General features: G+C 41.1%; 2 protein-coding genes across 2 annotated transcripts in view; both read right to left on the bottom strand.

Annotated features, from left to right (window-relative positions):
- Window positions 1-222: 222 nt before the first annotated feature.
- dhx32b (DEAH (Asp-Glu-Ala-His) box polypeptide 32b) lies at window positions 223-5,470 on the bottom strand. The gene is made up of 11 exons (XM_026355964.1): window positions 5,189-5,470; window positions 4,843-5,036; window positions 3,878-4,253; window positions 3,559-3,795; window positions 3,293-3,386; window positions 3,055-3,204; window positions 2,095-2,286; window positions 1,830-1,970; window positions 1,543-1,733; window positions 1,226-1,416; window positions 223-658 (listed from the first exon to the last, which is right to left on the bottom strand). Exons 1-11 carry the CDS (start codon window positions 5,468-5,470, stop codon window positions 484-486), a joined length of 2,223 nt encoding a protein of 740 aa, XP_026211749.1. The 3' UTR covers window positions 223-483.
- A 994-nt stretch (window positions 5,471-6,464) lies between these two features.
- The window catches only part of adam12 (ADAM metallopeptidase domain 12), a 62,816-nt gene continuing 50,304 nt past the window's right edge, over window positions 6,465-18,976 (bottom strand). The window contains exons 17-23 of the mRNA XM_026354735.1: window positions 18,659-18,736; window positions 15,931-16,039; window positions 15,426-15,564; window positions 14,563-14,671; window positions 12,948-13,199; window positions 8,804-8,979; window positions 6,465-8,456 (exon numbers count right to left, since the gene is read on the bottom strand). Coding sequence (XP_026210520.1) covers window positions 8,405-8,456; window positions 8,804-8,979; window positions 12,948-13,199; window positions 14,563-14,671; window positions 15,426-15,564; window positions 15,931-16,039; window positions 18,659-18,736 — 915 coding nt within the window. The 3' untranslated portion in view covers window positions 6,465-8,404. The remainder of the gene's footprint in view (window positions 8,457-8,803; window positions 8,980-12,947; window positions 13,200-14,562; window positions 14,672-15,425; window positions 15,565-15,930; window positions 16,040-18,658; window positions 18,737-18,976) is intronic.

Raw genomic sequence — 18,976 nt, 5'->3', positions numbered from 1 at the left:
ATTTCACAGTAAAACACTTTGATATGTTTTTTGTAGCCTGTGGGTTCTGGGATTGGTTTGCAGCCCAGGTCACCAAAGAGGGGACATGATGGTTTTAATATGGTGTCAGTGAAGTGGGTCACCCCACTGTTTACTGAACTGCATCCACACCAGATGGAGCTGCAGCCAGATCCGAACTGTGGCTGCACCTCATTAATCAACTGGACCCTCTGTGCTGCAGGTGACTGACAGTTACTGAAGGGAACTGGTGTGAAGAGGACAAGCAAGATGTGGAGCAACAGAATTAAACACTTCAGCAGCTTCATAAATTAGTGCACGGTGTGTAACTCATCAGACAGAAGCCCAGAACATGATATTGTGACAAATTTGACAGATGAAACCAAACAAATTAAATTATACAACTGTTTCTATACAACATAGTGCAACACTGCCAACTGGTTATTTCATCACTAATGCTGGGAACACTGGGTCAGACTCAGTCGCTCACTGTATGATACAGCGGTCGTAGGTCTGGTCGTCCTGTGGTTCCTCTCGGGAGGTTGGAGGTTTCTCCTCTTGGTAATGAGTGGCTCCATGGTTTAAAATGTTCTGGAGGATTTCTTTGCTCTCACTCTGTGGAAGGTTATAGTAGAAATATTGTGGTGCCATCTGAATAAACCTAGTAGGGGAGAAGACAATGTCAAAAACTCACTCTGTGCTTGTAATGCAACTGTTACAAATTCAATTTAAATCTACAAGCTTATGTTCAACTCGGCTTAGTTGTGAATGACACCCCGCGTTGTTGGAGAGAAGACTCACGGAGCAGCAGCGCCTCACATTATTTGAACTGCAATGAAAAGATTCACACTCTTCAGGATGTGGAGCCTAAGAGAGCATGACAAAGGCTGCAGAGCTTCCTCCTCCTCCATTAAGCTGCCGCTCCACATTCACAGGCATCTGTACAATTCGTAATCCCTTCTCTAACTAGCTGATCCTAGAGAGCAGGATTATGATACCTCCCCCCACCACAACCACCATAACTACTTTCTGCTGAACTGGGTCTTTACATCTGATTCAACAGAGAAAATGTGTTTGTCTGATAACCCTGAAGCCTGGAGTACTAGGTGATTTTAAAGAATGCATTCTAGTTTCCAACACTGTGTGTGGTCAAGTTAGTGAATGTAAAATGAGAATACATTTTAAAAAAACATACAAGTAATAAAATATTTACAAATCTAGGACTTACTCCTCTGGTGTTATACGGGTGACGGTGCGGAGGCAGTTGTCCTCTGTAAAGGAGTGCTCATGGAACAGCAACCACTCCGGCAGGCCCAGTTTGGGGCTCTTTGCACCGTAGCCAGACAGAGGATGAATCTGTGCAACATGTTTATGGGTCAAAATGAAGTAGTTCCCTGATTCGTCCACATCTCGCGCCACCTGGAAATCAAAGTCAGATGGATTTAATACTTACGTACAAGCAATAGCATCTAAATATATGAATGTATCTGTTAGTATGTAATAAGTTATACCAACAGACAACAATAGAAGATTTTCTTATCTGACCTGCATGAAGAAACCTGCCAGCAGGGCTCTCTTAATGTTGAGGGTGTTGCTTCGCGAGCCAAAGGCGGGCAGAGAGACGGGTAGTTCGATCCTCTTCAGAGTGTCGGTCAGCTCAGTGCGAAGAGCGTCGGCCATCAACAGAGCAGAGTGGTTCATGGAGAAATCCTGACACCACTTCTCTACATTACACACTAACATGAGAACAAGACAAAACATGTCCTTTAATATCACTGTCTTAAGGCAAACTTGTTTTATGCTCTCTCTTGTTTTATGCTCTCTCAACTCACATGGATTCTGCTGGCACTGTTTGAAGGCTTTGTAGATATTGATAAGTGTGAAGTGGTCTCCCTCTGGGTGCTGGAACTTCATATGACTCTGGGTTGCCTCTGGCCTCAGGTCCACAGAAGGAACCATGAAGCAAGTTGGTGCTACAAATGAGTGGATGATGTTTAGAGTAAACGTTTGCTGCACCTGATAAGAAACATGTTTGTGTACATGTACACTATGAAGTCTTGTATATAATGAGTTTATTCCAGTAGCAGTACATGTTACCTGTTAGCATGGCGGCAATGATGACCACCTCGCTGACACAGTCAAACTCACAGGAGGCGAGCAGAGTCTTGGCCAATTGGGGCTCCAAGGGGAACTCAGACATGATAATGCCCATCTCAGACAGATTGCCATCATTATCCAGAGCTGCTAGGTAGTCCAGCTCCTCCAAAGCCTGCATCAGGCCTTCAGGATCTGCATTAAGAAGATGTTTTAATTGTAAAACTAGTTTTTCGTAATGTTAAAACTTGGTAGAAAAGGATACTGGAAACCACTCAACTACAGAGAATGAAACACACATCATTAGGATATAAACAGGGAAACTCTTAATTACAGACAAAAACACATTAACTACCACTGTTATGAATTATCTGTTTTCATGTTGACTAAACTGTAATTGAAAGTGGTGACCCACTGGGATGATCAGCACACAGGCACCCTGGTGGGCATGCTCAGATTGAAAAAGCAGCAGATTGGGATTTTATAATCCTCATCAACATCTGCCATGCATCACTATGCAAAATAAAAACTCGCTACAAATGAGATTTTCCATCCTATCTGTTGAACAAACATGTTTTTCAGATGAACATTACGGTGACACAGAGATGCACAGAAGTAGAGACAGTGAGAGGGAAGGATCTGCACCCCCACACACTAACCCTGGTATGACTGTGCTCTAATCAACAAATGGGAGTGTGTGTGTCTGTGTGTGTTAGTGGGGGTGAATAAATCCGGGGAACAAAAGCACATGGAAACAGGTCAGCTCTAAAAGGATGCTCTAACAGGAGCTGTCAGTTCAGCTGAGGCACGGCTCACTGCCCCCCAATAAAAAAAAGTTCCCGTCTGTTGAAACAAAAGTGAACTCAGCTGACCGACTGACTCAACCCAAAATTCATGTAAAATTTAGGCCACAACAGGGAATTGGGGTCAAAACAAACTCTCTGTGTTTACTGGAAATCTCACCTGGTCTGTCGATAAAGTCACAGTGTCCCAGTCCAGCGATCTCCATCCTCTTCAGGAAGAGCACAGTGGAAGTGATGTCAGACTCTACAATATGTGGGCGTGCGTCAGCAGGAAGCTTTCTGTCCTCTGGGTAAAGACAAAAACACTTGCCTGGAGGATAGAAAGATCTTTTTAAGCTATAATAGCAGCAGGGAATCAGCAGCCAAAGACTCAGTGTTGTAACGGTTTAACTTCTCACCTGTTGGACCCGCCAGCTGTCTGCGACTCTCAGCTTGGCCGACACTGATTGGCTGAATGATGACAGAATTTGTTCGGATTCTGGGATTGTAAACCTGCAACATCAACACAGTGATTATTTACATTGGTCAGATGTGAACATTGTGAACAATACAATATGTAATAACAGTCTTTCAACCCTACACTTGCAACATTAAAATGTTTACTTCACTAACCATCAAATAAGTCAAGTGTTCAATGAATACCAACATATAAGGATCAACTTACACATCTTTTTTCAAGCCCAGCATCAATAACAAAACATATTGAGCTAACAGCCCAGAAGAAATCCTCATTTGGGCTGGATGTGAGGAATACTCTGCGCGTCCGACCGGACTCCTCCTCCCCAAGGACCGGTAAGCTCCCAAGCTGACCAGGGTGCACAGCAACAGGCAGGAGCTCCCCAAGATCAGGGGGTAAGTTTTGCCCTTCATGACACAGGATGTCACAAGCCAAATCTATCTCCTGGAAAACAGTGAACATGGACCAAAGTCAAAAGGAGGACATTGTTTTTTAGACTTATCAATCAGGCGGTTCTGCTTTTTACCTGCGTTGTCACCAGAAACACAACCACATCTCCTCTTTCTTCAGACTGGTGGAGCTCCAGCACCAGGTGGAGAGCAGAGCAGAAGTAGCCATCACCTGTGCCGCTGTACACTACCTCCCCTCTACCAGGGTTCTCCAGGCGAATCACAGGCACCGCCGACCCGGAGAAATGTGCCAGCTGCTTGGCTGGAGGCTCAACAGCAGTGAGGAGGACCACACGGAGCGCGGGCCTCTGCAGGGCGATGTCCTTCAGCAAACCCTGGAGTACATCAGTACTTACGGTCCTCTGGTGGGCCTGGTCCACGACTATCACACCATAGCGCTCAAGCAAAGGGTCTGACATCATCTCCCTCAGCAGCATGTTATCGGTGCAGTACCTGTGGTGGATAATAAAGGGATGCTTGACATTAATGCACACGGCCACTTGACACATTCTTTATTCAAATGCATAAAAGTCTTAAATAAATCCTCAGTTTCTTTTTAAATCGTAAGCCTCTAGGCTGAAAGAGTGGAGCAATATATTCAAGAAATCCATTCAACACCCGTCAGAACGGCATACTAATGAAAGCCACTTTATCTACACTTCAGCTTTGCTCCTATTAGTGTAATTTACTCTGATTATTAGTCTGGGGAGTGGATCCTTTAGTACTTGCTGGCTGCCTGTTTATCTTGGCTCCCTCTCCTCAACCTGCTGAGTTTCTTTGTTCCCTTGCTGACTTATGAGGGACCCACATGGGGGAGTGTGACATATGGGCAGACAGGGAGCCGGGCAGCTGTGGAGAAGCCCCTGAAAAGAGCCCCCCTCAAGCCTTTTGTTCACTTCCCTCTTGAGAATGAGAACAGGCGGGCTGATTTAGCTGTGTGTGACTACGCATTATTGTAACTCAACATGAGGAGAGAAAGAATCGGTGAGAGAAACACCGGCTATCTCTGCGTTGGAAAGTAGGAAGTGCTGCTGTAGCGTACCTGAGAACTGTGTCATCAGCGCAGCATGTCTCCAAAGGGATGCTGTACCCGACTTCATGGCCAATGTTGACATCCATCTCATCAGCTACTCTCAAAGAGAGATCGATTGCCTGTTGTGCATGTGTCTCGGTACAAACCACCACGCCGTGGAGGAACTGGACTGACAGGCAGAATTCAGCACACCACTGGGGAATCTGTTTGGAAACAAAAGTGTGATAAGTTGTTTACATCAAAGGTGCCTCCCCCCTCCCCGATAAGTGGATAGTAAGAGGGTTTCAACATTTGCAAGTAACAGACTTAAATCTTCTGAAGTATGAATGAAATGTACAATATTTTCCTCACTCACTTGAGAACTCCTCCCAGTTTTTGCTGAACCACTGACAACTACAAACTGAGTTTTGGCCAAAGTGTCCATGAATTCACATTTAGCTTTCCACACGGGCAGCTCTTTCCTTTCTTCCAGCAGTTTGTAATACCTGGAGGAATAAGGCAGTCCATCAAACGCATTGATTTCCAGAATGTCATCATGTTCTTTGTCTCCTCGACTTGAAGCTTCTGTGTCTGAACAACACAGGGGTTTTCCCTCAAAATAGTCCTCTGCAGTTAAACTGGTGCAGTCGTGCGCCATCACAAGTGAGCTCCTGGTCTGTCTGGTTTAAACTTCATTTACAAATCCACAGGAATGATGTCTGGAAACCTCCAGCTCTCAGTAAACTGTTGGACAGCACCGCCTCTGCCAGTGAAGCCAAATGAAAGGCTCTCTAGGCGGCCAGCCCAGTATTGTCATGTGGCTGCTAATCCCATAGAAGTGCAGTCATTAACAGATGACACACACACACTCTGACATAATGCATTCTCCAGCCCCCTACCTTAACCTTTACTGTCACAGGCTTAACTTTAAGCAAGTTCTACCCTAAACTATAAAATTAAGTCTTTGCCCTTAAACACGCTCATCAAAGATCTGTCAAAAAATGAGCACCGGTCACAATGTGTAGCCACACAAATCTACCAAAAGACAACAAAAAGAGAAAAATGTCCACCGGGAACAGAAATATAAAATAAAATCTTCTTTAACAAATGTGGCTTTGTGGATTAAATCTTATTGTTTTGCTCAAAGAAGAATTTAGAGGTCAGATGTTTTTTCTGGTTTAGTTTTTATTCCTAGTAATGATCTTAGCTGATCCTTTAATCTTGAGGAAGCATGGTAAAGGAAGACAAAGCTGTAGAGGCCCTTCAATTGTTGTAATGACCACTGTTGCCTGACAGGTGGCAGCGTTACACAACTAGCACAAGAGACCCTCAGTGTGGAATAAGAAAACAAATAAGTGGGACATCTCATACAGCAAATCACTGACGTGTCCTCTTGATGCATTTATTGTATTATCTGTGTCATTGTCAAACAGCAAATCACTATTTATTAGTTGCTGCTTATTAGAGGAAAATGTGAACAAGGCATCTTAGTTTGCTTGTTTTCTTTCATTGTGTATTCAATAGTGTTGTGGTGTGTTGGGACTTTTTCCTTGTTTTCATTTTGCACACTCTTCCTCTCTAAACCAGTGTAGTCAGTTTATTATTTATGTTCATCATATGTTGCAAATTCTTCACCCTATGAACCCGTGTTTTTCTTTTTAACAGATTTGGTTTAAACAACCCAAAACAATTTGTTATAAAACAATCATAAGGGAATTTATTTGGCTCCAACGTCATCCATAAAATCTCTCAGTTTAAGTGATATCCTGAAACATTTGTCTCTGGTCTTACATGTATAGGTTAAAATGTTCAAAAGTGTGTTTTCACCATGTAAGTGAGACTGTGGCACAGCCTCGAAGCAGTTCTTGTATCACTGTGCTTGCAAAAAAGAAAAAAGAAAACAAACAAACAAACAAACAAACAAACAAACAAAAACCAGCAATGATACCGGACATACAGTATTTACACTTTACAATGGCTTTTAAACATGTTACAGTTATGCAAATCAACACAGTACATTTACGATTTACAAATGACATAAACATTTAACGACCAATCCACACAGCACTGACAATTTTTTTCCAGCAGAGAACAGTTCATCTGTCTGTCAAACACATCTGCACATTTCCAAAATGAGAAAAGCGTTACTTGCTCTCTTAAGTACACAAATACAAGGCAGGTGTGCAGGGCCTTACCAATTTCAATCATTCTGCAGTGGTAGTGAAGGGACAGGCACTGCATTTGGATCCACTGCAAATACAAAATGCATGATCCAAAGTGAACACTGACACGGGAAAAAACAACTGCGCTATTAAGTATTTAACAGTTGAAGTCCCTCCTTGTGTAACAGCAAGTCGACAACAAATAACATCAAGGAATGTGCCTAACTCAAAGTGCAACGCCAAGCTCTCAACATAATGAACAATGCTGTGAATGCTCGAGTCAAGTCCAAATGGAATGTTAAGAAGGCAAAAACTCAAATCAAACAAATAGACGGGACAGATATGGTGAAACATCGCGTTGGACGCGGCTGAGGAGAGGCTTGGAAAGCTCACAGCGCTGAAGTCATCGTGCCTGGCTTGTGCAGCGTTAATGCTAAACATACAAACACCAGAGTTAATGTTGAATTATTGGGTGTTGGTGTAATTCTCTGGAACACAATCAACCTGTCAAATCTGTTGAGACTCCGCAGCGTTTGCCAGCATTGGGAGAACATGCTGAGCGTCCAACACACGCCCCGAGCAGTGTGTCAGAGCCAGTTGAAAATGTGTGAAAAGCGAGTTTTTGTTGTTTGTACTTTTCCCCAAAAGAGGACTTATAAGGAAATAACAGAGCTTGACTGTGATACTTGTTTAAAATGAGCAAATCAGATTAATCCCACAATAAAATGAGTCTTTAACATGAGTGAGTTCAGCTGTTTTAGTCTGGCTTTGTGATGATGCATCTACAAAACTTCTCAGTTCTTCCTCTGCGTTTAAGAAAAAAATTAAATAAATAAAAAAGATCTGATTAATATCTATTTTTCAGCTCCGTGGCGGCATGGGTATAAAAGATGCATTTGGTATTGAATAGTTTGTAAAAATATGAAAAACTAAATAAAAAGCACTGCCCTATGGCCCAACTTGCTGGGTTGTGCTCCAGTCCAAAGTCCAAAAACAACTTTTTTGCACTTCTATGATTCAACTGGTTATAAAAACAACATCATATCATATATTTCAGCATTTCATTTGAGAAAAAAAAAAAGATAAAATCACTAAAGGATTTACACAAACATCCTAAATAACCATGTGCCTTTCTTTTCTGATCTCTTCCGTGGGGAAAATCACTCTTGATCAGTGCTCTGTGCACAAACTGTCAATACTCAAGTTAAATAGTTAAATAGATAAAGTTCAGTGGTACCTGAGCGAGGACAACAAAGCACCTTTTAGAGGCGAAACACTGTGGTGTGATGTTAGCCCCCTTTCATTTGAAACTGAGTGACACTTTCAATTTTTGAAAGGTCTCTGAGTCTCTGTAATTAGTGCAAATCAAGACAAAAGAAAAAAATCTCCATCTGCTGTCAGGAGATTTGCTCGTCCATGACCAATAGAGCTCAGCAGTCCTGTTGAGTTTTTGGTGGTCTGTAGGGCAACACTGGTGCAGGTCTGAAATGTAAACACAAACATGAGCACACGTAACTGCACGTTCCCATTCAACAACGTGTGCACAACTGAATAACACTGGCTTACTGTCAAGCTTACAGCCATATAGACATAGTTCAACATGGAGCATTATTACTGTAAATGCACATCTTGTTTGCTTCATGACAAGCAGTGTAATTAATGTATTAAATGTTAGCTCCTTCCTCAATTACCATGAGTGAATAAAACTGTGATATTTATGTAGCAGACAGCCAAGTTTGAATGTTGAAAAGCTGTCACTTTAGCAGACAGATGATGTCGGCAATGTGAACAAAGCGTTACAAAGACATGACTCCTGACATGTGACTGACCTGCTAGGTAAAGGGATGGAGGGTGGAGGCCTGGGCACAGTGGGTATAGGTATGGGGAGAGGTCCAGTTCCTGGGATGTGAACCCCTGTTGCTGTGAGACTGTGACCAAACCGAGTTCTCCTCCCTATTGGGTCTGCTGGCAAGGGTTTCTGGGGTGGACTGGGCTTCTCTAAGTCCTGAAGAAGAAGACAAAATTCAAAATCAGCCCTTCAGGTCAATATCCTCAATATTCTAACATTAATTGTAAAGAGCAACACAATGCAAATTATTTAGCTGAATGGAAACCTGAATAATACAACATGTCACCTTCTACCTCTCTTTAAATATGGATTAGCTGTGTAAAAGCTATCAGGAGACAAAAGCAGACACGTCTCACTAGAGGGCACTGTGTTATCAGTATCTTCTTTGAATTCCCACAGCTAACATGAGATGAATTCCAACCCTCCTGCTCCACGTCTCCACCACCTCGGTGGCAGTGCTGTGTGAGTGTAGAAGGTTATCAGAACGAGGTGCCATCATGTGTTACTAATCTACAGTGAGGAGGCGAGGCACTGATAAACATCTGCTACCAGATGCCTGGCTACCATCAAACATTCACGCAGTTCAGTCTATGCACAAAATGTCCACACACACCCACAAACGCCACAACACACACTCAGAGGAATACATGGACAAACCAAAAGTAATATGCACACAGAAGGAAAACAAGTTTTTCACATCATGCATGGATAAGACTTAGAGAGGTGGAAGGTTTAAAACATTCATGAATCTGGCCAAGACGTGGATGAGTTTGTCACATCAACATACAGAGTGAGTGTTCACTGCTGTGTGAGTCAGAAGGTTCAAACATAAGGTTTCACCTCAGCAGAACTTTGCACGAAGGACATTTACATAGACACGAGGGTAATGAAATATGCTGGCTTATTATCAGATTCAATTATTTGTGTTTTTTTCTATGGTCGCAGTACTGTTTCTTGTCAAAAGTTTGTAGATATAGGCAAAGTTAGATGCTCTTCTGGCTGCAATAATTGGTATCAAATCTTTGCAGCCAGGTCTCAAAATCATAATGAGTGCAGGTTGCGCCAGCAGATGTACCTTCATCAGTAATCAGATGTGGACGTAGTGTTAAGAAGTTCATGTACTTTGTTCGGGTGCCCACATACTGGCCATATAGTGCATGTCAACGTGTTGCTAAATAAGTGAAGCAAATATAAAAGTAAGGGCTGCAACTTGTGATCATTTTCAATGCTCATTAAGCTGCTGTTTATTTATCATCTTGGACTGCAAAATGTCAGAAAATAGCTAAAATCCCAACAAAAATATTCACAAGATCCACTATCAACTATGACAGAGCACAGAGAAAACCAGTAATGATGCACATCTGAGTAGTCGGAACAAGAGAAGTTTCAGCACTGTGGCCTTAAAGCTTTAAATGTCATAACGTTCTAACTTCGACTAATATACAGCAATCGTACTGGAAAGACCTAGTCCTACTACAGAATCACTTGCAGACAGTAAAAGGTGGATGACATAAGAAATAACTATTTATTATATGATTTCCTTTAACTAAGATGTGCACAAACAACTACTAACAGAGAAAAAAATAACTTTTGCACAGCAGAAAGCTCTTCAGATGTGGTTAAATAAGAACTGTTCTGATGCTTTAACAAGACTGAACTCTAGCACTTCAGGTCTGTGTTACTCTGAATCAGCATCACAGCCCCATGTGGACACTCTTACTTGCTGAGTTTAGCGTAATAAAACATACACAGCAGGGGATTCCTGTGATCCCATTAGAAGAATCTGTGTGAATATTAAGTGAAACTAACAGCATTTCACAGACTAATATGAATTCGGAATCCTGTATGTAAAACTTATGGACGGTTCAGCTTCAGTGAACAATAACATCCTCTCGTGAAGGAAGCAAAATCAGGCTGTTTTTCAAATGAGTGCACAGAGGAAAACAAAGATGTAAATGGCCAGATGCATCCACTCAAATGCAGGAATAATCCAGGTCCCATGTGTATTATAATGCAGCTCTTGGCAGAAAACCTCACATTGTAACTGCGGCCTTGGTGGTGTTCACATGTCTTAATTCAAAATGAAGGATTGCACCATCCTCTGTGGCCTGAAGAAGATCTATGAGCCTTGGGCTTACAAGCACCTTTCAAAACCCACAGGAGGAACTGAAAAATGTGCGGTCGTCTGACCAAAAACAAAGCTATTTTTCTACGTTCCTAAAAAGACGACATCTGGAAAGGCATGATTTCCGCTCCTCAGCATGTGATGCTACAGTGTATTTTTTTGCAGAACACCTGAACAGGGTTATAGCTTATTTGCTTCACATTTATTTTGGCTCTACAGGTATCTGATATGTATTTTTCCTTCGGCTGAACAAGGCAATAACAAGCAGGTCTCAGCTTCCACACTGTTTTCTTTTTATTTACTGCCTCATTGTAATAAATGCAGGCTAGAGTTTATTCCTCTTCCAACATATCTACATTAATGGGGTGCAGTCAGCGTGCAGGCATAAGACAGCCCGTGAAAAAGTCTTTTAAAATAAGACACGTTGGCACAGACAGCAGGGGAGGTTGTGTCAAGTATTACAATGATCTTGTAATACACTTTCTCTGTGAGGATTGATGTCCTGTATGTCCTTGCTGGCCTGTTATTAAATCTCGCCTGAATCCTTTCTGACCTACATGTGCTGTATCTGCTCGTTCCATCTGTTTCATTACAGCAAAATGAGCTGGTAGATATTAGCAGGTAACAAGGTTTCATTGTTTTGGCAGGCCAGGAGCAGCCTATTTATAAAGCAAGCAGTGGCATTTCAGCCAAAGTGCGTCTTTGGTTGGAACATGTTCATAGTAATCAAAGGTGATACGCTGGGCACCACAAAACCAGACAGACCTAGATGTGATGCCAGTTTCTCACATCCTGTAAAAATACCTAATTATACCAGTATAATAATAATAATAATAATAATAATAATAATAATAATAATAATAACCTGAAGATTGTACTTACAGTAGTGGAGGTAAAGTTACTTTCCAGCATTGTTGATGTTTAACATTGGAGGTATAAAAATAGGATCTCTATATTATTCCCTCCATGTCTTCACATCTGTGATAATGTTCTATTCTTTATCTAACAGAGAAAAAGTGTAATATCATAACGCTAATGTCCTTTTTTATGCACATCGGCTAATTTTCCATGCCCCCTGCTGTGGCTCACAGAGTGCCAACATCCAGTACAACTCCCCTTGCTGCGCTGGTACACCAACGGAACAGGATTTGGATCCGCCACGGAAGCAGACAGATGGATTTACTATCTCTCCTGAATCCAATAAGGCTGGCTCAGCACAAAGCAGTGCCTTACTCAGGAGTTGGGTCACACAGAGGGAAACAGATTGAATTATGCTGTCGATATGTGGGCAAGCAAACCGACTGCAGTGTAGAAATACAATGAGTTCAGGTATCCAGAACTTTGCTACTTTTAAAAATGACCACACAGATGGCTGTGCAAGTTTTAGGTCATTAACTACAATTTGCATATATTTTACATAAGTGCTGAGCATTTTAAAAACCTTTTATTTCATTCTACTAATTTCTTTCAATATGGTCTAAAAATCACAGATTTTATATTTGCTTGAGATAGATAATCCATCATAGTGAGCATTTCTTTTGCTTTATTTGTTGTTAGTTAGAGTTTAAAACTCTCCTTAAATGTCAACTAAGAAATTTATCTGAGAAATTATATTCGCCTGGTGTTAATCTGATTTCCAAAAAACGCATCTCTTCTCTTGGAAAACAAAAACAAAAATACTAAAATGACTGCTTCCAAAGTCATGAATGAACTTTCAATCTCAAATTGTGAGCCAGCATGGATGAGAAGTCTTTGTTTTCATAAAAATGGAAATTGCATTGTCTACAATTCAAGGAGTACAGAGTATTAAAATATTAATTGGCTATACTGTACAGTATATATGGTCCAGTAAAGTTGTGGACTACAACAATAAATAATCATTTTGAACTACAAGACAATTTATGTCCAAGAAAAAGTTTGCAGAGTTTAGCAATTTTAACATGCAATGATCTAAATGTGTTTTAAAGAAAACATTAAATGGACGTTTTTACAAACCAACCTGGTCTACTCTGTATATCGACTGCTGGCGAGGCAGACTGAGAAAAGGTGGCACTCGAGGGGGTGACAGCGACGTGTGAGGAGGCAGGACCCTGTGGTGGCCCGGGAGGGGAGGCAGGGTGGGCTGGCCCACACTCAGAGACACCGGCATCGGCTGGCTGATGTGCAGGGGCTGATAGAGGGGCAGTCTGCGCAAGCTGTGAGAGTGGAAGTTGTGCGGAGGGAGAAGAGGCTCTGCGCTCAGGAGAGACGGCTGAAAAGAGGATGAGAGGAAGATATTTTCACTAACTCCATCATTTATGTGTTGTCAGTTATGATAATAGCACAGTAGGTCTTTGTCTGATCTGATCTGATCTATCCAAGTGTACCAATAAGTCATAATAACAATAAGTTGGAATGAACAACAGGACACTGAACTAAAGCAGCTCAAAGGAAAATATCCAAGTGAATCTAAGAACTTTATGAACCTGGCTGCTCATTGTGTTGTTGTGTGTGTCTTGGACCCATGAAAACTTCTCTGTAATTTGAAGGACTTGAGTAATGTTTGCTGAAAAGCTTTCATATATTTCAGGCATAAAAAGTAAAATCCACTTCAGTCATAAAGCTCTCATTAGTGTGAAAGAGCTGATGTCAGAGTCAGTCATAAAACTGGGAAACAACATTATTTGATATGACGTTCTGAGATTGTTAAAACAGAGCCTCACCACATGTCCTGACCAGATGTTACCCCTCTGCTCCAGAAAAAAACAAAATCACCTAAAATGGCTAAGATGGATTTGGCCACTGGACAACCCCCCCACACACACACACACAAACACACAAGCACACACACAAGCAATGCAGATGCATTCATAGAGAAGCTGCTGTGATGCTGAGTGACATCTGGATATCGGTAATTGGCTGAAGTGGTCTCTATAACTAGAATGGACAGGCCTTTTCAAAAAATCACTCTAGCGGACAGTACTCTACTAAATACTGTATAACTCTATAGACTTCTAAACTCAATTACAATACTGGATTTTTATCCACATTTGCAGTTCAAACACAGATCAGATCCACATACACTTATGCATATAAATGCCTGTACCTGCCTGGTTTGTCATAACCATATAAATGATAGATAATCTCCCTCTGTGCTTCTCATTTCCAACAAATAAATCAAAGTTTATTTTCTTCCTCTGTTGAAATGAATAAACTCTGCTCCATTCAAATACAAAAAAAAAAATTAAAAAGGGTTCGAATCACAACATCCAAAGTCTCTTTTAAATCAAGCAATCACTCAATTGAAGTTTTTCTGCCTCCCATCAACAGTAGCATCTCGATTAATATTTCTTCAAGAGAGATATAATGAGGCTGAATTAATTACCAGGCTTGCCGTCATCTTGTTTTGCCATCTAAAGGCATGACAGTTCGAAACTGAGGCTTGACTATAGCTTGGTGAGGGCATCTAATAAAGTATTATTAGAAAATAAATCAATCTGCCTGTGACAGAAACGAGAACACAAAAGAAGAATAGTAAAGGTATAGGTGTGTATAAATGTACACTACACAGTCATACACACATCTGTAAAGTCGTTTGACAGATGCAGTGACATAAATGGTAGTGAGGGCCTCACCTTATAAATGTTGGCTCCAGGGGGTTTGGGCGGAGGTTTGCGTTGAGGTGTGGGCCTGTATGTGGACTGAGTCCTGATGGGGCTTGTTGGCCTGTTGGACTCCACAGATCTAGGAGCACAACAAAAGTACTTATTGACTGTCAAAAAGCATTTTCTCAGCTTCTCGCTGTGAGTGATGGGGTTTCAGATGAACACACAATGTTCTGCCAACACTGGAAGGGTCTGGGTTATTTCTAATGACAGATTTATGTTTGTGTGTCTGTGTTTTTGCTCAGTGGTTTGAAGTAGGATTGGAAAGAGATGACACATTTCTGTGTACCGTTCAGAGCGTAGGCACATTTTTGGGTTTACACTGTTTACGTTGCCAGGCCACTGTCAATCGAAAGTGATCGAACAACCTCACCTTAATCCTCATGAAAGTGAGGTTACTTTTTTCTTTTACAGTATATGTTATGTTATCACTAATAATAATTGTGAGGAGTGAGTTTCTTGGCAAGAACTACAGAATTTGGTACTGCTTACGGAAAATGTCTCAATGTACATTTACCCCTAACAATATAATGTCGAAATTTAAAATGTGGTGCTTGTATTTACATTTGGATCATAAATTGTACCTTGAAACAGTAACCAGCACATTTATGCACAGTATTTGAGAAATGTATGCAGTCAAAGAAGTTAAAAGAGCAAAAAATATCTCTTTTCTATACAAAAAAGCATTAACCTTCTATGTTAAATGTTTTCTACAGGCACCCAGGTGAGCCAAATTCAAATATCTCAAGGTGTCTTTTCTGCTATAAGCTCTCAAAATGTCACCTAGATTTAACCTCACGGCTTGTGTTTTGTTTTTCGTGGAATGCCGTTACCTGAGTTTCTCCAAAGTGCTCTTCCTGTTTGTGAAGAGGAGGTGTAGCAGAGTCTTCCTCTTCAGAAAGACGAGTACTGTTCCTATCAGAAGGCTGAGCAGGGTAACCAGGATTGCCACAGTAATGGCCACACTGTCGGCTGTTGCCATATATGACAACACGCACATTAATACACACACACGCACATCTACAGCACAGAACAACAACAGAACATAATGCAAAGACCATTACAGCTAGGCCATGGTCAGCGGCACAGTTTGTCTGATCATTTCTGCTGTTTACTCTAGGGGCAAAAATTAATTTTCTTTCTCCATTAAAATCAAACAATAATGCATTGCTGGGTAAATGGGGAGCTGTGTCGTTACACTGTTCTCCACACATCACTCTGTGAATGAGATGTATCAGTTGCAGCTGGTGCTGCTTTGTATTATTGCTTAATTCTGGGTTAGTGCTGTTGTCATTGTGTCTACATGTGTGAGGACAGAAATTAAATAGTCCATGCTACCTGCCAGTCTCATTGGCCCGCTGTCAATGCTCCCCCCGAAACCTGCTTTCTCACAGAACGGAGGAGCCCAGTGTGCTTCACAATGACAGTTCTTCTTGTTGTTGCACACCTGCAAACAAAGTTAGTTTTACTCTATAAAGCACTGATACATCAACATTTGTATTACTAACAGCTAACCTTCAGATGTAAATGATGCATTCTCCTCTACCCTAACAAGGTCAGAAGTGACATGGTTTATTTTTTAAAAATAAACCGTTCTCATTCAGTTAGTCTTTTAACATGAGAAGACACTGACTGTGAATGCATGCGTTTGTGTCATAATAGATAAAACATGTGCAGGGGAGAGTACATCTTGTAAAGCCTTAGATTTCCAGTCCAGGAGTCTGATCCAGGAGGATTCCCTTGTGAGGTAAGGTGGTCCAGCTGTCAGTTGGAAGGAGGATGGAGGAAAGAGGGAGTTGCAAAGGGAATTGTGCAGCTGTGGGGGATTTACATTTAGCACAGACGTACAGTCTAGTGTCTTCCCTGCCCCCAGGCGACGGACACTCCTTCGCACTGGGTGACGGGGTTAAGAGGCACTTGGGGGCTAAAAAGAAGTTTTAGATTTGGAGACGTTTTATGTGTGCATGGTGGGCATTGACTCTTATATAATATGAGCAATCACTACCAGAAATTGAATCAGAGGGAAATGGTAACATTTCTCATCTCTTATCGCCCTATGTAATTCAAACCTAAAAAATCCTGTTAAACTGAAGATGCAAATTAAAAACAAGTATGGAGGAACAGATGACATTCACAGTATGTAGTGGAAATGAAATCCATTATTAAGTCTGTCAATGGATTTCTCATGTATTTAAAAGGTTCACAGTGTGGTAATGCAATCACACACTGAATGTAACAGCTGCATTTTCTTATCAGTGCATTTAATAGATGATAAAAAGTAATTGTTCATATTTTAACCTTGAGCTGGTTATATCTCATTAGATATCTGGTGCATATGAAGGACAGAAAAGCAAAATCATGCTTTTTGCTTGCTTAATAAATAAAAATATAGACACCAGTGTACCTGCATGCAGTCAATACATGCCGTGACTTAGGTTGCTTTCACACCTACAGGATTTAGTTCGATTAAATCGCACTCAAGTTCGTTTTCCCTCTTGGTTCGGTTCGTTTTGTCCGGTGTGAACACGGTAATCGCACTCGAGTGCGCACCAAAACAACCGCACCGAGACCCCCAAAACGAGGTGGTCTCAATCCGCATCATCTAGCGAACTCTGGTGCGGTCCTCCTGGTGGGAACGCGTACCGAACCAAAACGGGACCAAACGCGATGAATCTCATGATTTGAGGACTTTGGGTAGTGTGTAGATTCACATTTCTTTCGTTTGTCCAACAAAAACATGCAGCCTGATTAATGGAGGACAAATGTGGAGACGTGAGGAGGTGAAGTGTCTCACAGACACAGGTCTGATGACTCTGCAAGCGATGTAACGTAATAAACAATAATGAACGGGATGATCGATCTGCATTAACATTTATAGTTAAAAATAATCTCCCTACTGTCACACAAACGTACAGTAGAACAAGACTTTATCTTCTTCCTATTATTATGTATTTACTTATTATTTCCAGCGGCAGAAACAATCTGACCAATAAACGGAGAGGACGTTCTCACGTAGTTTGAAGTGACGTGTTCTGGTTCGTTTGGATTTTTACTCAGTGTGAAACGAAACCGAACCGAAGAGAAACGGATACAAAGTTACAAAGTCATCAACTGATTCGGACCAAAGCAAACGAATTAAGGTGGGAAAGCGACCAAAGTCAGTTGGCGTGTAGACAAGTAATAATCTTTAAACTCTTGCAGTGAATTCAGAAAATTACTACTTTTTCAGTCAGGTCTCGTACTGTGCGAGGTGTTGGAGAATGCTAAATTGATTTAGCAGATATTTCAGCAGAAGGGAAGATGTAGCTCAAGCCCATGCGTTTAATGGGAAACTGTTCTTCTATAACTCTAATTTTCTTGCACTTATGTGCAGACTGTTGCAATAGTGAATCTACCGGCTTTTCTGTTATTTTTTTTATTGACAGGCTAATTTGCTCCAAGGATGTTAGGTCAGTTATACGATGATGAGAAAAGTTTAATTTACAATTCAAGAATATTAGATTTGATTTCACATTTTATACGACCTATCTGCCATAAATAGCCATGATTAACAGTAAAGATTAGATTTTACTGTAAACTAATGTGGCCTCCGGTGAGTGTATGATTCACACAATCAAACAACTAAGTAAATAAAACACTGAAGTACACTCTGCTGCATAATTTATAAGTGAGAAAGGTGAATATAAATTCCTGGTAGAAGTGTTACTTTTATACAGCAACAGTGCTACTGTTGTGGTCGCCTTCTGCAGTGCTGTGCTGTATCTTTTCTCTCTGTATTGTCAGAAGATGATAGACAACACTTTAAGTAGGCCATAAATGCTGTTGTTAACTGGGATTGATTTAACCTCAGTTGCATAATGAAGATTGATTGTACAGAATGGGAGCAGCTGCCATATCTCACATGCTACACTGTAAATACACTGTTCTTCTGTTACTGTTTGTAATTAAAAGTCAAAAAGTGACTAAATAGATAAAGACAGACTCCTTACAGAATGTAACACTGTTTCCCAGGCTATGGTGCATAATTTAACACTAAATATCGAGCTAATAGGTACTTTGCACTCACCCCACGTCCATTGCACTTCCCAGAGCACTCAAGCACACCAAAGACACTGACATTCTGGCACTGGCGATTTAGACAGACCTATAAGGGGAAGAGCATCAAGCATTTTTAGGAGGTAAAAAGTTAGAAAGCCAACGAAAAGGAAAACTAACAAGATTAGAAAAGGAGAATTGTGTTCTACCGTTCCACAGCACAGTAGGTTTACTACTCAAATACATTGAAAATACATAATGACCAGTATAGATGGTTGGTGGACATGTACCAGATTGAACTAGCTGAAAGACACAGATCCTTAATGTAGTTCAGGTGAATAAGCAAGAG

This window comes from Anabas testudineus, chromosome 15 (genome assembly GCF_900324465.2).
Source record: "Anabas testudineus chromosome 15, fAnaTes1.2, whole genome shotgun sequence".
In the NCBI taxonomy this organism is placed as follows: Eukaryota; Metazoa; Chordata; class Actinopteri; order Anabantiformes; family Anabantidae; genus Anabas; species Anabas testudineus.
Note: the sequence above shows the minus strand (reverse complement) of the source record. Positions and strands in the feature narration are given on the sequence as shown.